General features: G+C 37.5%; 3 protein-coding genes across 3 annotated transcripts; 1 reads left to right on the top strand and 2 right to left on the bottom strand.

The window, feature by feature from the left end:
* Positions 1–4,690: 4,690 nt before the first annotated feature.
* Positions 4,691–5,991, bottom strand: LOC137729295 (ethylene-responsive transcription factor 4-like). The gene has a single exon (XM_068468187.1). The coding sequence runs from the start codon at positions 5,870–5,872 to the stop codon at positions 5,057–5,059; it is 816 nt and encodes a 271-aa protein (XP_068324288.1). The 5' UTR covers positions 5,873–5,991; the 3' UTR covers positions 4,691–5,056.
* Positions 5,992–13,662: 7,671 nt separating this feature from the next.
* LOC137729384 (MACPF domain-containing protein NSL1) lies at positions 13,663–17,166 on the top strand. The gene is made up of 7 exons (XM_068468330.1): positions 13,663–14,083; positions 14,551–14,789; positions 15,109–15,304; positions 15,458–15,538; positions 15,624–15,807; positions 15,884–16,050; positions 16,367–17,166. The coding sequence occupies exons 1-7, from the start codon at positions 13,829–13,831 to the stop codon at positions 17,051–17,053; spliced, it is 1,809 nt and encodes a 602-aa protein (XP_068324431.1). The 5' UTR covers positions 13,663–13,828; the 3' UTR covers positions 17,054–17,166.
* Positions 17,167–17,292: 126 nt separating this feature from the next.
* Positions 17,293–20,264, bottom strand: LOC137729383 (pentatricopeptide repeat-containing protein At5g04780, mitochondrial-like). Its single transcript, XM_068468329.1, has one exon. The coding sequence runs from the start codon at positions 20,155–20,157 to the stop codon at positions 17,371–17,373; it is 2,787 nt and encodes a 928-aa protein (XP_068324430.1). The 5' UTR covers positions 20,158–20,264; the 3' UTR covers positions 17,293–17,370.
* Positions 20,265–22,624: the final 2,360 nt, after the last annotated feature.

Genomic DNA, 22,624 nt, shown 5'->3' with positions numbered 1-22,624 from the left:
AACTTCACATGTGCGTTGATCTAATTATGAATCTATGATATATCATTATAAAAGTTGAGGTTTCACTTGAAATCAATTTACATCAGGAGAAGTTTCTCAACTCCTTGAAAGTTTGCATAGTACTCCGATGATGAACATTTCTTTACACCTTCACACATTAATACACACACGCACACGCACACGCACACGCACACACTAGCATATGGGCTCAGAAAAAAGTGTGAGAAATTTTTTTATTTTTGTTTTTGAAATAAAAAGAGAGAGGAAGAGAGTGATAGAGAATGTGGGAGTGGGAATTTTTTTTTTTTTTGATTTTTTAATTTAAAAATTATAGATATATTAGGATTACATGTAGGTAAGACTTTGAAAAAAAACAGCAAAATTTGGTTGTGTGAAATTACATTTCTGCCCCATATTTCTTATTTATGTTATGTTTTAATTAGAGGGTTAAACTGGTAATAGGATTTTGGTTGACAATAAGTGTTTTATTAATTGGTAGATATATATATATATATGTATGTATGTATGTGTGTGTGTGTGTGTGTGTGTGTATTTATCATGCGTACATATTCGACGGTTGAATGCACTCAGATATTCAAAAAAAAATTGACAAGTGAATATGTGTGTGTGTGTGTCATGCGTACATATTCAACGGTTGAATATGCACTCAGATATTCAAAAAAAAAAAAAATGACAAGTGAATATGATTCACTTCAACGACAGTGCGTTCATACAATTAATTAATGTACGTAAAAGGACTTCAAATAGTCGCATTAGTTGCTAAACAAATTATTGACAACGAAGTCTAAACCCTAAACTCCCAAAAATAGTTATCCAAATCAATAACCATTCAACAATATTAAAGCTATTATACGAATGACATTGACAATGTCAATAACGTGTTGTGTGGCAAATGCATACTTAAAATAGAAGGTAGACTTCAATTCAAAATCCAGCTAATAAGTTCATCTTCAATCGAAAGGGTAAACATAGTTCCATCTAAAATTATAGCCCTGTAAAAAATTATTTTTAAATGAACAATATCAAATCATACTTATATACCATCTCCAACATAAGGGGCTAAACATAGCCCCCTCAATAATATATTAGTTTTAAAGTTTATAATTTAAATTTATTAGTTAATTTAATTAAACTACCGTTGAATGTTTTTAAATATAGCCGTTAAATTTGAATCAATTATTTAAAGAGTTGAGCGCAAAAACGGTCAATAGGAGGGCTACATTTGGCCAAATAATGACTTGGTGGGTTCCATAGAATTATAGCCCAGTCATTGGTTGAAGATAATTTTTTAGACAAAACAGGCTTTTTTTTGGCTTTTGGACCTTTAGCTAAGTTGCAGTCAAGGAGGAAAGATTTTTTAGCCTGTATGAAACATAAGATGGTACATTACGCGTCACTATATAAGTGATGAGATATTTATATTAAAAAAATTAAACTTGAAAAATAAAACTATCATCCACTCATAAAAAAACACGTAATAAACCACCCGTATTTTAAACACAATAAAAAATTTCTCGTCGAGGAGGACCTTGAGGTTAATAATGGATAATTTTTGTGGGAAATGGAGAAAAGGGGGTTCCAGTTTCACAAGTAGGGTTGGGCCCCAATAGGCATACGTAAGAGTGCGGGAAAGAGTCTTGTTTGATTCTCCAAACACCAAAGCGTACGTACCAACGTAGCTCTCATGTGCATGTGCAGTCACCTTATTCTTCCGTGTGACGCAAAATATTTTACCGTGTTCGATGGCTTTAATCTTGTTCGAAATTTTTAATTACAACGACTAGTGTATTACAGGATGATATTTACTTAATAAATCAAACGGTGCAAGAGAGATTCCATCAAGCCATGTAGTAAATCAGTCATAAGTCATAATTAAGTGTTCAAACTTGAAAAACCCTTGCTCATAACTTACATTTTTTACTTAACTTGCCTTTTCATTGTAAAATTTCATTGTCAAAATGCACTCCGAAATTATCCGAGCTTGTTGCCAAATTTTTCTACGTGATAGAAATTAAAACAAGTGGTATCACTACTTGAGGTAATATTATTTTCTTTTTGTCGAAATGTGGAATTTATTAAATTCTAATTGATAAGTTTAAATCTTCAACAAAAGTATCGAAAAAAAAAAATCACACCAAATCCCGTTCTTCGATTTATCTTGCCAGTTCAGTCCTTGGCATCCGACTCTATAACCGGCCTTGTAAAACCTTAATAAACATTTCGGACCATAATTCAAGTAAGACACCAATATTATGTCACCGTATTTCAAGCACACCGAAAACTTTATTTGAGATTGAGAAGAGATAAGAGAGTGAGAGGGGAGTTGTCATCTCAGAGGCAACAAAGTCCACCATGGAGAAAAAGGCGGCAGCAGCAGCCCACACCTTTATCCTTTTATTTTATTTATTTAATGCCATGACGGTTGCTTTTATTTTCTTTAATTTTTTATTTATTTTCATTTTTGTCGTTTTCATTTCTCCATGAGGCAAAACGTGGCGCATCGCGAGACGTTGCAGTCTCTCTCTTTGTTGGCGGGACAAAACCGCGGGTCCCACACGCGGTAAACAGCTTTGAACTAAAACACGCCGACCCGCCGGACTAACTGTCTGTCCCTTCCCGACACGTCACCCCATCTCTCGGCTTCTCAGCGCCGTACTCCATTACTTTCTCGTATATATATTTTATTTTATTTTATTTTATTTTATTTAATATTTAATATTTCCTAAATTCTTGTTCCTCCTACATTGCTACCATTAATTATCGTAAATCTTAATCCATTTGAATTAAAAATCATTTGTGCCATGATCTTATTGATTAATTTAAATACACGCATGCGAAATTAATCCAGAATTATCTCAATAATCTAACACTCCAACATGCACATATCTCTAAATCCATGCATTGAACCACCCTACTCTACCCTAATCTATAGCTTGTGTATTTTTAATACATTTCAAAACAATGTTTAATGTTGGATAAGATAAATATTTAGGTCGGCTGGTCATGTCTTTCTCAATGAGATATGTCATTACATTTTAGTACATAACTAACTATTTACAGATACCGAATTTAAGATTTTTTACTCATTAAAAAAAAATACAACTAGATTATGTATTACAACGTCAAAACATCACTTCGTTTTAAGGTTGAGAATACAATGTTTCGTTATTATTAGTCCATGTCATTGGACAGAAATACAAAAAATTAGTAACAATTTCGGGCATAGTTTAACAAGATCAAACATTCTGAACACAAAATGACTATAACTTCTATGTGGCATCAATAATAATCTTATTAAGTTAAAATTTTTAATTTTATTGTCATACACTTAATATTTGCAAATAGTGATTAAGGTTACAATGAAATCTCAACCGTTTAGGGTGCATAAGATTTGATCTTCAATTTAACATAATTTTAATGTATGAATCGAGCAAACGAATAAAACAAGAAGAAATAGATTAATAGAGTTGTGGGAAAAAAAATATTTTAAACAAAATTAACTTTTTTATATAGAATTTTGACCGAGAATGGTTTGAAGCATTGACCGATTATTTTTTGTCGATTATCTTTTCGTAATTTGGAAGCCAATGGAATCAAGAAACAGAATGGAGGGGTGCACAAAATATTCTTCGGCAAAAAGGGCGGTGGGCTCCACTAAAAGCGGCAGCCGCGCTTTCCCACTTTCACCCGCAGCGCCCGCCACCACGTGGGGCCCGCCTTTGTCTGTTTCCTCCCACCTGTTTCGCGTTGCTAATTATTTATTTTTCGGCAAAAAAAATAAAAATAAATAGGTACGTGAGATCGGACGGCCGTATGTCACGTGCAATCGCGACTCGAATCTCGAGAGCTTACCCGGTCAACGTGGAATTAACTTTCGGTCCGAAGTACCCTCCAAAACCGGCTGCCACCCTTTACGCGCCCAACCTCTAACCATCCCTTAGGCGCCTAATCATTTATTTTCTCTTTAATCCGAATATTTCTCAAAATATTCAGAAGGAAGGGGACAAAAGCGTAATTATAGAGAGTTAAAACGACTCGGTTTTCACTCGTTTGAGTGCAGTAAGGGCCGCCGACGCTTGGGACATACCCTGCCACGCGGCAGCCAGTTAGGACACATATGGTAAAGAAAATTTGTATTGTGACGGAATATGGATGGTACACTACGTATTTTTATATAAGTGGTGTAAAATCTTAATATATAAGTAATTCACTTTTTAACACACACACATCCCACACATGTCAACAAATTTTGTGCTACTTTCTTCTTACTTTATAGAGAACTTTAATGAAAAATTCTTGGTATTGTTTACTTTAACGAAAAATCATATTTTTACATTAAAATATCAATCGTGATGCTATTCATTTTATCATTTATTTTATCCTCATATTTAAATCTCAAAATTTTCAAAACTTTTCCATAGTTTTCCTTACATTATTCTTGAACAATAAAAAAAAACGGTTGAAAACAAAAATCTTCAGAGATCTTAAAAAGTACGCATGATAAAAGTAACAAACCTTCCGATCGGGCAAAGGGGACAAGATTGATCCGAAAACCAAAATACAAGATTTATCGAGAAAAGATCGAAAGCGTTTACATCTAACATCGGAAAAACGATCAAGAGCGTTACATCGCTGGATCATAATATTGTAGTCAAAGGACAACGGAAACAATTTTAATGATTAAACTAAATAAAAAGAAATGATCAGTTTGGTTACATTTAGGGGAAAATAATTATTGCTGAAACGGGAGATTACAACTGAAAATTGACATTGAAAAAACAAGGGGTGTCTAATTCCGAACAACAGATTGAAACACGGTGGAGTTTCGCTGCTGCAAAAAAAAAGGATGATGATCCGATCAGCTACGTATTCACATGGAGCTTCTTTAATTGGTTGCTCTCAGCGTTTTTTTTTTTTTCTTTTTCTATCTTAGAAATTCGTAAATTATAGAACTAAAATTAGAAAGAAAAAAAAACTGAAATTGAAGATTTCCTATTAACTCAGCCGGCCGCCGGGCTCTGCTCCAAAAACAAAATTAGGCGAGTTCGGGTGGAGGAGGGAGGTTGAGATCGAACCCTCCGCCTCCGCCGCCGCCGCGAGGCAGATCGTTCTGGTTCAGATCGACCACCGAGGACGAGTCCGAGTCGCTCTGGGCCCCACCGGCGAAACTACCACCACCGGCGGCTTGGAAATCATGCTGGTGGAAGTTGTGGTGATCGAATCTCAGCCGTTGATGAATTTGGTGGTTCTTCAACATGCCGGCTCTGAACACCGAGTCGAAATAGAGCATGTGATTCGCGGCTGCCGCGGAGGAAGCCGGGACTCGGATGACAGGTCCGATTCCCGGAACCTGGTGCTGGAAGGGGAACCTCATCGGCGCGGGGCCGAATCCTCCGGAGCTAACACCGTGAGCGAGATTTAGATCAAACGGCGAGGAATCGACCATCAGAGCCGGCGGCTCACGGCTGGAGGACTCCACCGTGCTGCTCTGGCTCGGGCTTTGATTGTTGCTTCCGCCACTAATTTTATTATTAATATTTATATTATCATTATTATTATTATTATTATTATTATTTTTTATAATATTCAGGCTAACATTTTCCGAAAGGAGAGGGAAGTTTGTCTTGGCCTTGGCACCGCGGAAATCTCTGGCGGCGTTGTCGTAGGCCCGGGCGGCTTCCTCCGCCGTGTCGAAGGTTCCGAGCCAGACCCGGCTCTTCTTGCCGGGATCTCTGATCTCGGCGGCGTACCTTCCCCACGGCCTCTTCCTCACGCCTCTAAAATGCACCTCCTTCACGTTTCCGTTACCGTTCACCCTAACGGCGGTCGCCGTCTTCTCTCTCGGCGCCATAACTGAACGGTGGCGATTTTTGTTTGTAGTGTTTGGGTGGTCAGAGTGTCTGGTTGCAGTGAAAATATGTGAGAAAATATGGGTGTGGAGATGGCAATGGAGGAGTATGGGAGGGCAGGCTGTGGTTATATATAGAGGGGATGAGCGAACAAATGAAGAGAGAGGCGCACAGTCAACAAGCGATTTGACTGAGATGGGGTTAGGGGCGGCTCTCCAGTGGTGGCAATTTAGTAATTGTACAATTTTGGTTCCCGTATTACGTGGCATGTGGGTTGTCGAGATATCACAGCACTCCCATCATTTTTATCACTATCTAACGGCTGCGGATGCACTCTCTCTGATTGCGTGCTGTGCTCCTTCCTCCCATCTCCCACGCTCCACTCCCAGGATCATTTCCACTCGCCATTTATTTGTTGAGCCAAGACTGCGTAACGTTTTCTGTCAATGATATTTAATTAAAATATTTTTGTAATTATTTACTTTATTAGATCGAAATATTACTACAGTAATGTATTCGTGCTATATAAATTATTATTTAAAATCGAGAGTTGCAATAGAAGGATATCACTTGCACTTTTTTTTCCCTTAGACGCTCGTGTTTAGTTTATAACTTTAGATTCATGAATAAAAATTAGAAGTCTATGAAAACTATGAATGGGTAAATTTTTCAGACATGAACATTACGCAAATCATAATTGCACAAATAAAGAAATAATGTATATGTGATTTAACAAATTAAAAACAAAGTTAAAATAGTTAATCTGATATCAAATAATTTATATTTTTTTATAACTTCTACGCTCATCAACTATTAATCTATAATTTAACAAGAACACGATTAAAAATGTTTGGTTAGTGCTTTTAACGATTGAAAACGTTTTCGGCCATAAAAATACACTTTCCAAACCAGCACGTAGACCGACAAAAGAGTACGTCAGAGCAAAAACCCCATCGTTGCCCAAGTCAACATGCTTGGGCAGCATTAGCCGGTTGAACAAGTTGTCGGCAGAAACTGCCATCACGCCGAGTGAATAGGCTTATTTTTCACTTTTTTACTTCCCCTTTTATTTTTCAATTTTTAAATTAATTAAGGCAAGAGCCTGCCTTTCCTTCAATTGGGCCCACGCTTTTACCCTCCCCTTGAACCGCTCGCGCGCTTGGACGAAACGAGCGCCGCCTCTCGCCCATTCCCGCTCCAACACGTGTCCATTTCTTACGCGTGTTCAGTGGAAGCGGAGGACAATCACGCAACCAGACCCGCCCAGCGTTTCTTACAACAGATGGGAGTGGTTTCTGACAGCAGTATTGTTTTTATCCGACAGCTCTCCTCCCCACGCTCCAATGTAATCGTGGGCCATACGCGCATAAATATTTACTGTCTTTCTATCCCCGCGTTTCGTCACCGTGCTGCGCTGTCCGGTCAATGGGCTGATTTTAGCAAAAGCTCGTAAATGGGAGCTAATTTACTCTCTATTTCGTTTTATATTTTCCTTAATAAGGAAAATAAGTAAATTTGTTTTAAATCCCGTATAACCCCTTTTACATTCTCATTTTTTAGGATTTTTTTTTTCATTGGTGCACAATACACAACGTAATTCTTGGCTATGGATTTTTAGCTAGGCATTTAACGCTTCATTCATTTAGTATATACCATACAGCAGAACATAAGTGCACAATTATATGATATTTAATTAATTGTACGTTGTTTTGTTTTTTTATAAATTATATATGGAGTTGTTATTACCATTTGAAAAATAAGTTCTACATGATTCATTTCAAGTGAAAAAATAAAAAGATAGATAGGTAAATAAATAATAATTTTAGAGTGCTAATAATTTGGAGCTTTTGAATTTAGATGTCTCATTAGATAAATTTTTTAATATGCTAAGAACATAGTCTGATACACAAAATGTCATAATATAAGTGGTTGAAAATATTTTTTTTGAAGTATCTAACCACTTCTATGATGCATTTGGTGAGCCACATTGTGTTTTCGACATATCAAAAAATCTTTCGGTAGCTTTAAAAAAAATTAATTGCCCTATCCACTCTTGGCAAGAGTTTTAAAAACTAACTATAGAGGATCGTCCCTTAATGTGAGCCAAATGAAAATGTAGTTGATGATAACTCTTCATTGAAAAATTAACGAGTGTGTTTGAGTGTCACTCTTTTAAGAAAATCTTCTTCATTAATGAATATATACTTCACTTGGTCAGGGTGTAGCTATTTGATTTTTTTGGATCCACTTCACTTGGTGTGCTGAGATCGTGGCGGTGATCATGTGATGCAATTAGACTCACGGGCATCGTACTCCTTGTCCCAATATATGGTTTGATATATTTTTTTTCTCACATAATCTTTGTATAACATGAGGTTTAATAGTTTTAATTGGTCTGTATAATCTTGCGGTTTTTCTGATGAGCCTTGACGATTGCTTGACATCTACTCATCATTTTACGATTGGTAATGCATTATTGTAATCTTTTTAAATCAAGTTTCTTAACACCCTTTTGGGCCGAGTTCTTCAGGATATGCATTATTTGTTGAGTTTCAATGTATAAGAAACATCCATTTCAATCACGGTCACGCATTCGTTCGTAATCAAAATATAGTTAGGGTATGGTGGTTGCTTCCTTATCAAGTAATACGTAGTATTCATGCATGATTCGTGCTGGATTATGCATTTATTATGAATGCTAGTAGAATTTGATTATGACTTATGAGCTTTAAACAAAATATATAATAAACAAAAATCGCCTTTTAGTTAATATATATCCTTGTTTAACGACCACACATTATTTAAACAATTCTCTCTCGATATGTTTTCTCAAAAAGTCCGATTCGTGCAGATTCTTCTCCCAACTAAAAAAGAGATCTTGGCGGAATTGCCGCATATGAAATTGAGTACCAATTTGCATAGCCACTTGTTTCTCGAGAATAGATGGGAAACTCTCAACTTCACTTGATTGAATAGTTGACCCAACTCCTTGTTAATTGGGAGTTTTAACGAAACACTTATGGTACTGTTCACTTTTAACAAAAAATCACGTTTTTACCCCTGTATACTATTCACTACACTTTTATTTGTCATTTTTTATTAAAACTAAAGTTTTTTTTTTAGACTTTTCGTTAGTTTTTCTTTGAAAAAACCCTATGCTTCAATTGGTATTTTTTCACAAAAAGAAAATATGAGATAACAAATCCAGTCTTTCACAAAGATTTCGAACAGCTGTCCCGAATTCAAGTCGATTATATTTCGCCTTTGAATTGATTAAGTATTAGTATAATGAAAAATGAAAGCAAACAGATTGTGTGGAAACAGTGTCTGGAAATTATTTCCTAAACAAGGTATTTCGAATTTAAATTATCATGGTCCCTCTACATAAAACTTGTGTTTTTGGCTCCTCAGTCTCTGTCTGTGTGAGTGTAGGGGTGTAGGTGTCATATTTGGACCAATTACGTTGTCTGATTGTCTCTTTCATTTGATGTGCATTACAGCCATCTCTAGCTTAAAGCTTGAAACATGATGACTGTGAAGAAAATGATGCCGACTCTATGAGTTTTAGTCACAGCCACAATTTTTCTGTGGACCTATAAATTGAGAAAACAACCCCTTTGTTTTTCTTTTTCTAGGAAATAAAAACGCTCGTCATGTTTTATTAGGAAGTGCGTTATCCTAACTACAAACATTGTCAACATTGCGACCAATGGATGTAATAGGATCAACTATGAAGTTGGCTTTTCTATAAATATGTCGCCATTAAAAATAGAATCCAAAGAGGTTGCCAACCATTTTAACGTACTCAAAATAGTTCTGAGCCTCCAAGAGATCTTGCATCGGTCGAGAACTTGTCTTCTGAAATGAATTTGAGTTACTAAATATTACTTTCATTTTCTTTGTTCTTGAAGATAATAGGCACAAGCTATAAGAGACACCACCACAGGCAAATAAGGTTTAAGTGAGTCAGATTACGCGAGATAGCTGAATAATCAAACTACAATCTACGCTTCATCGCACTCAGCGGTTTGAGGGAACTGAAACTCATGATGGAACACATTTCGTTGTTCTAATACCCTAACTCAAATGAAACATTAAAAATTAAAATAAGCAATTCGAAGAACAAGAGACACAATCACTATGAATTTAGAACACAACGTCAAGTTGTTTGCCCAACCGACAGTTTAAAACTCTCTTGTAGTATATTGTTTAATTTCCCAATTTAATTTCTTATTTATTTTTTGTATGGTTGGACTTGGGAAACAACAAAGAAACCACCACCTTATCCTCCACCGTCAACAAAAGAAAAACCAAAAAACATAAAATCCCAGCAGGTCATATAAAACTTATTTTATATGTTTCCTGGAACCACCACCAGAAGATACACACAGTATCCCAACAACTCCATAGTTTGGCTGCCGGAGATGGGGACCCCACAAACCAAATATCAAGCTTCCAGATTGATTGGATTTTATTTGATCTGTGTGCATGATATCTTCTGAATTATATTATTAAAAATAAATAAAGCATATATTTTATGGAATTTTAACAAAAATCATCCGGTACTGTTTATTTTAACGAAAAATTACGTTTTTTACAATAAAAAATCAATCATGATACTATTCACTTTATCATTTATTTTATCATTATCGTTAAAATTCAAAATTTTCAAATCATTTTCATTAATTTTTCTTATAATTTAAGGTGATTATTATTATGTGTAGATTTGGGGTGGAAACATCACGAAGCAATCATTATTCGTGGAACACATGCCTAATACGTGGCCTCTTGTTTTTGTTGAGAAGTTCAGATGCGAAGCACGTTAATATTGGTTTAATTATCAACCCGAGCCGTAAACAAAGAAAATATTTTCTGCCGCGGGACTCTGCCTTTGGTTTTGGGGGTAATCAATCTTCTAGACAATCATTATTAATGTCTTTTCTCTTTCCTTTTTTATTTTGTTGTTTTGGTGTAGAGTAGTCGTCGTGCTAATCATCGAATTTTGGTCCACACACACAGTGAATATACAGTTTTGAATCCAGTTATCATCTTCGATATGAGGTTGAAACCATAAGCCATGGAAGATGTCGGATGGCGTTGAGATCAAGTTTAGGCGGTCCAATGATCTGGTTGTCAGATGGGCGGAGGATGTGGGGCGACAACATGATTTTATCCTTTTATTTTGTTACTGTTTAATAATTTCCAATAATTGTCTTAGAGTTTGGTTTTGATTTCTCTCGTTATGAGAGATTCTAGTTTGATTGCTCTCTGTAGGAGAGTTGTTTCATTTTAATTTTTGTTTTGTTGTGTTGCATCTCTTTTGGATCTTGTGTGAAGGATGGAGCTGTTTGATTCATTGAATCTACTCCACCTGGTGTTATGGAATTAGACAATGATACATTTTTGTTCTTGCATGATCTTCGTGTAACGCGAGGTTTAACGATTTTATTAGTCTGTATAATCTAGTGGTTCTTGATGAGCACATACTAGTGCTTGATATCTACTCATTGCTTGTGATTGGTGATGCTTTATTGTAATAGCTTTAGATCTACTTTGCAATGACCGTTTTGAGACCGAGTTCTTCATGATATGTATTTGTAATGCCCTTTTTCAATAAATGAAATATCATACTTTTCTTTAAAAAAATGAAATTTAATTTTGTTTGATGACCAAGGCACAAAGTGAAGTGATGGGAAGCTGTCACACTAGAGTTGGGGCTATGCTTCTCTATCTCTAGGACAAGATATTCTTAGTGTAATGTGACACAATCACGTAGTATTATTAGTTCAGTTATATAATATCACTTGTGTTATTTGGTTAGAGAGTTCTTTATATGTCTCAAAATTTTCATAAAAACATAAACTCATCATACAGGGTTGTTATCACACGGAAACTAAAATAATCTAGTAATCACGTAACGGCATCAGGATCCCCTCCCACCTTGAATTGTTTCCATTGTTAGTTTGAGTGGATGATGACATGTGGTGTGGTGGTGGTGGTAGCTAGAGGAGTTTGGGTTTTTTGCTTGTGATGGCAAGTAGATGAATATCATACAAAAAAGGAGACAAATAATTAAGGGGTGTGCTATCCATACACCCTATTTTACTTCTCAAGCATCTCTTGATAATTTCTGTCCATTGATCTTCTTTAATTCATCCAATCCGACGGTCGAAAATTAAAAAGATATATGAGAAGTAAAATGGGGTGTGTGGATATCACACCCCATAATTAAATGAAGGGGGGTTGTCGAAGTGTGAAATGTCAGTATGAAAGCGAGTGTGTTTAGTATGTGGTGGTGGTGGTGGTGGTATTGACTATCATATCTCCATGAATTTTTCAATGTGTTAATTATGTGCATGTAACGCTTTTGGAGCCTAGCTTGGTTTGGACTTTTTTCCTCTTGATATTCCTTGCTTGGTCAAAATTAACCCCGTCCAATTCAATACATGTTTAACAACAAAATGGTGTGAGTTAATGCGACGATAAATCACACGTTTGGTGATCAGTAAAAAGCGAAATGTCTCTGTGAATCTTTCCAACTCTTAAAAAAATGAACTGCATGATGAAACCACTAGCTAGTCCCTTAAAAAAAAAAAGAAAAAAAAAAAAAGAGAGTTACTGGTGGAATTAGAGATAATCAATGAGTTAATGACGAGTTAACAAAAAGTTCCAGTGGGAAGAAACCGAGTGAGAAGTTGTTGTCACCTGTGTATTGGCGTTCCCACTTGCTCTTAATAGCTCAAACCCATAAAGACCATGCATTCATTCCTCAAGAAAATAATGGGAAACCATTGACTTGACCAGTTCTTACTTTACTAGTGTGTGTAGTTGGCATCATTTTTTAAAACATCCACCAATTCTTACTTTATTTATTATTTTTTTTGGTGAAGATATATTTACTTAGTACTACAATCTGTTGGTATTCATTTTCATTGGAAGTGAGAGGTTTTATGTTTGATTTTCACCAAAAGCGAATTTGAACCACATAATTGCTAGCCTATTGTGCGACTAAGCCCACTCTCCTCCACTTAGTATATATAATATCGATGGTTCAAACAACTCATTTGTTGATATTTTCGTTGAAATGTCCGAAAACCAAGGATTGATATGAAAATTGATGGTGAAAATTGAAACATATTTAGGGTTGGTTGGGCCTTTATAGGTGTTTAGTACTTGCCTCCAAACTCACCGCAAATATTAAAGTGAAGCCCAATTTCAGTAAACAAACAACTCATTTGTCTTGGTCAACAATAAATAAATATCTCATGGGAAACACGGAAGGAAGGACAAAAAGGTAAAACAATGCATGACGGCAGAGACGTTGACGCGTGGCGGGAAAAGAAGAGGAAGAAGCCGCCAGCTCCAGCCGCCTTCCAAGTCTCTGCGTTCCCACTTTACGTCTTTCAGGGGAGTCCTCCCAGTTCAATATCCAGGCCTTCGTCACTAAATTCATCGAAGAAGGTGAGTCGCTTTCATCAATCAGCGCATTTAACTAAAGAAAATTAATAAAAAATGTTCGAAAATTTTGAATTTTAATAATAAAGATAAAATAAAAAGTAAAATAAATAATACGAAAAATAATTTTTTATTGTAAAAATATAATTTTTTATTAATATTTTAATATACAAATGTATTTTTTTGTTATAAATATATGAGTTTTTTTTATAACCAAAACAAATATTCCAACTTTTCGATTAATTAGTTGTTAAACTTAATTTAATTTAATTTAATTTAAAGATTAAACAAAGAATTCAACTTTGTAGTAGATTAAACAAAGAATTCAACTTTGTAGTCTCTCTCTCTCTCTCTCTCTCTCTCTCGCATAGTTGAATCCTCAAAACCGGAGACTCCAATGGGTCGTCGCCCCAATCTATCAAAACCCTTCAACACTCCCCAAACCTCAACCCCTCTCTCTCCAGCCACTTATTCGCCTTCCGGTTGGGTTCGTTCCCAAATCGATGGCTCTCAATGGGTCTCGCCTCGACCCCCAATCAGCTGCCCAGAATGCCGTCGCGGTGATCGGGTCCGGGTACAATCTCTGCAACGATATCCGGCTCACCGCGTGCAAGTCTATGCTCATCGAGCTGGACTCGACCCGGACCCGCGACCTCGTCGTCCCTGGTGGTCCCGTCGTGCCCTACGTCTCCACCTCCATCAGGTGCGATAAAGGCGAGCGCACCAGGTTCCGCTCCGACGTCGTTTCGTTTAATCAGGTATGTTATTTTCTTCTTGGGAAATGAAATTCATTAGCTTTTTGTTTTTTTTTTGGCGCGAATTGGTTTCTGGGTTTTGATTGCAGTTGTTTCTTTGACTGGATGGTGATGGAAGAATTGGAGAAATCCGATTTTTTAGTTTTTAATTTTTATATTACAAGTTTGAAATGGCATTTGTTGAAGTGGATTTTGTTTAATATTACTATTTATGGACTTGTTTTTCATGTTAATTATCATGGTGTTGGGAAATTTTGAATTAATTGTGGTAGAAATTGAATCGTAGAAACTCAAATTTGAAATTTCAATTCATATCCTCAGACACATTTTTGTATTGGATCGTTCAGATAGTGTTCTGTTTTGATCCATCAGAATTTGCTGGTACCTTACTTCTTACTCGAGTCGATTAACGGGACTCTGGTGATTGTTTGTTTAACTCTTAACAGTATCTGCATTGTTTGTATTTCCAGATGTCAGAGCAATACAACAAGGAAGTGTCTCTATCGGGCAAAATTCCGTCTGGTCTGTTTAATACTATGTTTAACTTCACTGGCTGCTGGCAGAAGGATGCAGCTCCGACAAAAGCTCTTGCTTTTGATGGTTGGTTGATAACTCTGTATAACATTGAGTTAGAAAGATCCCATCTAAAACTATCCCAGCATGTGATACAGGAAGTGCCTTCTACATGGGACCCTGCTGCCCTTGCTGAGTAAGAGATAGCTTAATACTTTGAATTTTGCGTATTAAGTTCTTCAACATTTTCTTCCGTTGTTGAATGCGCACAACAGTTTCGTTGAGTTAGACACTTGAAACTATATTACAAAGGAGTTTATGGATGCAGTGTAATTTATTGCAATAAGCACCCGAGCGTGGATATAGCTCTGCATATCAGAGATGATAATATAGAGGAGTAAAAACCGGAATGAATATTGTTTCTCTTTCTGGACAGTTATTTATCTACATTTTCCAGCTAAGGATACAACTGTTTTGTGCCACCGTGAGTTGATGTTTAATATTTTGAATTCCAGGTTCATTGATAAATACGGCACTCATATTGTTGTTGGGGTGAAAATGGGTGGAAAGGATATAGTTCACATGAAGCAGTTACAAAATTCAAACATTCAACCCACAGAAGTGCAGAAATTGTTAAAGCAATTAGCTGACGAGAAATTTTCTGAAGATGCAACTGGATCAGAGTCCGATGGTTTATCAGGAAAAACCAAGGTAAGCAGAATTTTTAATTGTATAACTTGCCTCTTTTTTCTTAGAATTTTTATGCGCTTATGTTTTATCTTGATACAAAATTATGAAAATGGAAGTTGTGGCAATTGACGAGGTAACTTACTTTTACTTTAATGTTTGTGCCCTTTGTTTCAGGATGATGACTCTATGCCCTGGGAGGTTCGTAGAACATATGCGGCCCCAGTAAGGCAACCTACTGTCACACAAATGAATGATGTAAGCATTTTGGTGTCCATTTTAATGTGAAGCAATCAACCTGCATTGGATGGATGAAGATATCGATGTTGTTTATTTAATGCAGGGTATAGTTACTGTCTGTGTTCGAAGGGGAGGTTTTGATATTGATCAAAGTCATAACCAGTGGCTTTCAACCGTATCACAGTCACCTAATGTCATATCGATGTCCTTTGTGCCCATAACCTCTCTGTTGGGTGGTGTCCAAGGAATTGGGTTTCTAAGCCATGCAGTGAATCTCTACCTTAGATGTGCGTATCCCAGTTGGCTAAATTACTTTTCATAAAAAGTCTGAATGCACTCATAATTCTATGATAAACCTTGCAGACAAACCACCGGTAGAGGAACTCCAACAATTTTTGGAATATCAGTTACCACGTCAATGGGCTCCAGTGTATGGTGATCTGCCTCTCGGTCTCAGGCGCAGAAAACAAGTATCCCCATCACTTCAATTCACCTTTATGGGCCCAAAGCTATATGTTAACACTTTGAAGGTAAATACCTTGTGATGTAAAATATTTTGACATATTAGTTGTTGATAGCATGTTGGGAATTCCTTGTCCCTTGAAGACTTCCATTGCATATGTTTTATCAAGCGATGGACTGTTAAGAAATTCCTTAAAACTGAAAAATTGTTGTGTCAATGAGTTGAAAAGATGCACTGTTCTTTGGCTCGATTTTCAGAAAATGAAATGTCTTTGTGCAACTGCTTTTTTATTGTTCACATTTTCATCGATTCCATTACTCAAGCATATTATTACATACACTAGTTCATCTTTGGATTGTGGTTTGTAATTTTACAATTTTCAGGTTGATACTGGAAATCGACCGGTGACAGGAATGCGTTTGTATCTTGAAGGTAAGAAAAGTGACCATCTGGCAATCCATCTCCAGCACCTTGCAATTCTTCCCGATACTCTCCAACTCTCATACGATCACAGTTACGAGCCCATTCACGGGCCAGAGGAACGAGGCTACTTTGAACCTGTCAAGTGGAGCATATTTTCACATGTATGCACTGCCCCAGTAGAGTACAACGGGGCCTGTATTGATGACTCTGCATCAATTGTGACGAAGGCCTGGTTTGAAGCCAAGGCCATTGGAATGAGGAAAGTTTTGTTCTTGAGGCTTGGATTTTCAACGGTGGCATCTGCAAAAATCCGCAGATCAGAGTGGGAAGGACCCTCGACAACTTCTCGAAAATCAGGATTCATCTCAACCTTGATCAGCACAAGGTTTAGTACGGCATTGAATCCACCTGTGACACCAACAAAAGTGGATTTGAATTCAGCAGTTTACCCTGCAGGGCCACCTTTACCAAGCAAGGCACCAAAAATGGCAACGTTTGTAGATACCAAGGAAATGTTGAGAGGTCCTGAGGACTCGCCAGGATATTGGGTGGTCACCGGAGCCAAGCTTTGTGTAGATGGAGGCCGAATCTCGGTGAAGGTGAAGTATTCATTGTTGACAATAATGCTGGAGGATTCTATGAATTAAGTAATCAGAGTTACGAAACACTATACTTTTGTTGTAAATGTTATACCATGTACATTATCCATTCTTAAAATCGGTTTGGGGTCCTGCCGCAGTGACATCCTCGTTACATGGAAGTTCTCCTCTTAGCGTCCATACTTTGAACGCCTTTAGATTATGGAAACTAATTAGTTCTAAAGCTGTGTAAGAACAATCTCCTTATTCAAAAACAGAACAGAACCAACTCTTAATTTATTAAAATTACACTGTAATAGTACATAGAATGGTACAAAAATTCGGTTCGAATTCGAAGGAAGAAGTAAAAGTTCTTTGCAGTTATGTCACCAATAATCCCTACAAGAGCAAGAACCATCTCTGAAATGATGGAATCTATTGACGTCCCTCACAATAATCTCCCTGGAAACTATTTTACTGATGAACTTGAGTGCTGTGTGGCAGTCCACGCATACTCTTAGATTCTTCTTCACCCTAATGGGAGCTCCCCGCGGAGTGGCAATCAACGCGAAAGCCACTGCAAGCTTCTCGCTGTGGTAGCGCAGAAGCCGCTGCTTTTCACCTTGTTCCACATCATGGAGGTCCATCTCCACCATTGGAACATAGCCGGCTTTATACATTAGGTCGAAAAGCTCATCGAGTTTCGCATAAATTTCAGCACTTCTTGAATGGTTTCTATCTCCTACTATAAATGTGTGTACCTGGTCTTTGACCTCAATCCAACTCATCCCAGGTTCCTTCTTTACCTGGTCATCTTTCATAAGTTTTCTCATTTTCGCCACATTATCCCACATGCCGGCTGATGCGTAAATGTTTGCAAGAAGTACATGAGTACCAGATTTCTCGGGCTCAAGAACTAAGAGCATTTCAGCAGCGCGCTCGCCAAGCGCAACATTTTTATGGATTCTCGCAGCACCAAGAAGTGCCCCCCAAACAGACGCGTTCGCTTGAAATGGCATTGTTTTGACAAGCTCCATTGCCTCATTTATCTTCCCTGCTCTGCCAAGGAGATCAATCATGCAAGCATAATGCTCTTGCCTAGGCACAACTCCAAACAACTCTGTCATGGACTCAAAATACTTTTTGGCTTCCGTTACCAAACCTGCGTGATTGCACGCACAGAGGACACTTACTAAAGTAATATGATTGGGGGGAACGCCATCCTTGAGCATCTGAGTGAATAAGTTGAGGGCCTCTCTTCCATGCCCGTGTTGAGCAAGTCCTCCAATCATTGCAGACCATGAAACAATTCCTCTCTCAGGTACCTCAGCGAAAGCACAATCTGCATCTTCTATGCTTCCACATTTTGCATACATGTTAACAAGAGAGTTCCCGGCAAAAGCATCAGACATGAATCCAAACTTGAGAATGTGAACATGGATCTGTTTCCCTTGCTCATATGCAGACAAATTTGCACAGGCATTCAGAAGAGAACTGCATACAAATGAATCAGGTTTGTTTTCCCTCTCCAGCATTTGCAAGTAGAGTTTTAGAGCTTCTTCTCCTTGTTCATATTGTGAATAGGCTGTGATCATCGATGTAAAAGCCACCACGTCCTCAATTGGGCATTCTTTAAAAATTTTTGCCGCGTCTTGTACTTTGCCGCATTTTCCATATGTATCGAGAAGGCTATTTATAACATACATATCAGATTCGAAACCTGTTTTGATAGAAAGTGCATGAACTTGTTTACAAACATCTCTGGCCTGCACGCTCGCCGTGGCTTTGAGGACTGTAGATAAGGTAGTCTGGTTAAATTCTACCCCATCCTTATACATTTCAGAAAAGAGGGATACCGCTTCTATATCTTCCCCATTCTGCGAATGTCCCGAGATCACAGCATTCCATGCAATCATGTCCTTCTTTGGCATCATATCGAAAAGAACCCTTGCATTGCTCATCATCTCACACTTGCAATACATATCTATCAGTCCAACATTGACAAATGAATCTGATTCCATATCCATCTTTATCAAGAAAGAATGCAACTGCCTACCCAATTTCTTGAACCCTAGTCCGGCACAGGCTTTAAGTGCGCTCGATAATGTGAACATATTTGGACGGATTCCTGACCCTTTCATTTGTATAAAAATTTTTAGAGCCCGACCATGGTACTCATGAAGAACACAACCAGCAATAACAGCATTCCAGGAAACAATATCAGGCTGTTCGATTTTTTCAAATACTGTTACTGCATCATCAAGACTTTTGACTTTGGCATACATGTCAACAAGTGCATTTGCTGAAAATGAGTCAGATTCATATCCGAGCTTTATCATATAACCATGAATTTTCCTTCCTTGACTGCCATCCCCGAACCCAGTGCACGCGTTTATTATACTAGACAGACTGTACTCATTAGGTCTTACTCCGCTCAGAACCATTTCCTGAAACAAATCCATTGCTTCTCCATGAAAATCACTCTGCACATAACAAGAAAACAACGCGTTCCACGAAACAACATTCCGCTCTGGAATTGCATCAAAGAGCCTCCTAGAATCCCCAAACTCACCACATTTCGCATACATTACCACCAAAGTATTCGCAACAAACTCATCGGACTCAAACCCTGTAAGCAGCGCAACCCCGTGAACCTGCTTCCCCAGTCCCAAATCCTTAGTAATAGAGCACGCCTTAAGAACACTCGGAAACGTAAACTCATTACACTTAACACCCAACGAGTGCATCTCACGAAACGCCGAAAGGGCTTCTTTACCAAGCCCATTTTGGGCATACCCAGATATCAAAGCAGACCAAGACACCAAATCTGGTTCAGGACTTTCATCAACCAGTTTCCGGGCGTGCCTGAAAAACCGACATTTCGCGTACAGATTGATCAGATGGTTCCGAAGATTTGGGTCTTCGGAACATCCGAATCTGATCACGTGGGCATGGATTTCCCTGCCCACACCAACAGATTTGGAAGCAGTGCATTGTGACAAGAGCTTAGAGTATGATACAGAAGTGGGTGTGAAATTAGGGTTTAGGGTTTTTGCCTCAGTGCTGAATTGAAGTGAGGTTTGGATGGGTTTAAATGGCAGGTAAAGCCGTTGGGAAAGAGGGTTTTGGAGGGAATCGAAGAAGAAGCAAAGCTTCATGGTCCATTTGATCATCGACTATTTTTCTCCGGGATTTTTACACCTTGTGTAAATACATTGGCACGATCACCGTAAACGTTCAACACCCAGTAACGTTAGCGTTTAAAACCCACGCTTATTATATCCAAAGAAAGTTTGTTGTTTAATCATCACGGCTTGTTCAGTGGTTGAGACGAAATTTAAACTTGTATTCCACACGAAATGTTTTGAGTTCGATTCTTGGTAATCACACGATGATGCTAGACGGAGGCATTTAATTTGATTTTTAACGCTGATAAACATACAATGATGCTGAAGTTAAAAAACCTCTATGAATCTTTCCAACCTTTAAAAATACGAATTGTCGAGACGACTCTGCTGGTTTGTCCCCTATGAAAACAATTTTGTTGTGTTTGGTTGAAAGTTTGGGCTACAATATAAAAACGTCACGAAGGTCCACCAAATTTCACTATAATATAATCACAGATGAGTTGAGTAATTCGCTCATTTAATCCACTATAAGCATATAATCATGAAGGTCCACCAAATTAAGAAGTTTCTTAAGGGGTGGACCAAAAAGACCATTTTATCCTCATGACTTGATTAAGGTACATTCCAACCGTACTCCAAACTTCGCAGTTAGGAATTGGATCAAATTTTACAAGATGGTTAATTAAGCACACAAAACTTTACATCTATTTGCAAACTACACCGGAAAAAATAAATACGTTGATCAACACTTACTTATTCAACGTCAACAATTACGTTATATAATTTACAAAATATAATCTAAATAGAAGATTTGCCTAGGATTGCCCCTTCGTTTATTATTTGGCTGTTTGCAAAATGATCATAACGCTAAACTAAAACCTAGTTATTAAATAGAGAATCTGCTTGACCAATACTCTATCATATTTGCAGTCGGATCTCTAGCCTCTACATTTAGCGTCTGGTCTGGTGAATTTACGCATTAGCTTTCTTTGTTTACCACCCAACAAATCCCAGAAAACTGGAAAACAAACAAACAAAACAACTAAATTAGTACATTTGAAGATAAGAGATTAACAATTTCCAGTCCAGAAAAAGGAAGAAAGAAGGAGATGAATAATTCCGACAATATGGGGAGAATTACAAAACCCTACACAGATTGATCAGCAAACATAATACTAAAAATAATCAATAAAAGGATTGAAAAATCTGATGAGAGGGATGATTAGAAGGAGACGATCATGATCATATATATTATTAGTGATTAAATAATTACCTGAGAGATCGAACAGCAAGGTGTTGGGTAAGAAGGTGGAACAAGAAACTGGCTCCGTGAAAGAACACCACAACTCCGGTGCACCCCAACACAAACAGCCCCACCATCATCTTTCTCTCCGTTTTCCTCCTTTAATTTTATAATTCAGACGCTTCTCCTCCTGAATAAGACTCAGAGAGAGAGAGAGAGAGAGAGAGAGAGAGAGAGAGAGAAGGTGTGTGTAGAAAGGCTAAATGTTTATCCAAAGACTTTTTTTTCTTCCTTAATTGGTCTGCATGTTTGTTGTCCTATATATGTGTAATTACATATACAAGTTGATGCAAATTTGACTTGGTACTGCTTTCGATTTCCATCCCAAGGACGGAAATTCATTGGCAGTGTGAGAGTAGAGAGAGATTTTCAAGTGACGGGAACACGAGATAGTACGTTATATGTCATTATGTAATTAGAGAGAATTTTTTTAAAGTGTTTAATGACACGTGGTGTGCTACTTTGTGTTCTGATCACGCTAAAAGCTCTTCATAGGATAAGCCTTAATGTATTAATTATTTTAATTTTTAATTTTTAAACAACACATATTAAAGAGGATAAAATCGAACTTCAGACAAGCATATTTTTTAATCGTTTGAGATACAAACTCCTCTTTTTAAAATTTTAAAGAGCTATTATCGGTAGTCTAAACAAAGACATTCTCTAATATACTTGTAGTGACATCAATACCAAGTTGTGGTCCTCCAGTTCTCTGTGGTAGCCAAGCTAAATTAAAGCTCTGTTGTAAGGGAATATAGGGTAAACAATTATTCACCCCCTCCACGTTTCGGATAGAAAAAATAGCTGCAGGTTCCCTTTTTTTGTCACGCATCAAGGAAGAACAATATGTTCCTCACGAGTTTATTTTCTTTGTCACGTTATAAAGAGAGACGCGAGTGTACATACTCGCAGACAACACCAAAAATATCACCTCGGTAACTTGAACTGCGGGTAAACCGGGTGCTAGTAGGTTTGGTTGTATGTGCACGGGATGGCGGGTTAGTCCGTCACTGCATGGGGATCCTGTTTGGTAGTAAACCCACGTCAAGATCAAGCCATGGTTTATTCATTTTTCTATCCTACCAATAATCTCATCCACCACAACCACGTCACCTATCTGACCAACAAAGATTAGCCGACTAAAAATCACATCTTACTTTGTTTCACCGTTATGTAGATTTGTCAGACAAATTTTCCGGCCAAAAAAAC

The sequence above is a fragment of the Pyrus communis genome, chromosome 3, assembly GCF_963583255.1.
Source record: "Pyrus communis chromosome 3, drPyrComm1.1, whole genome shotgun sequence".
In the NCBI taxonomy this organism is placed as follows: domain Eukaryota; kingdom Viridiplantae; phylum Streptophyta; class Magnoliopsida; order Rosales; family Rosaceae; genus Pyrus; species Pyrus communis.
This window is presented reverse-complemented; position numbering and strand designations above follow the sequence as displayed.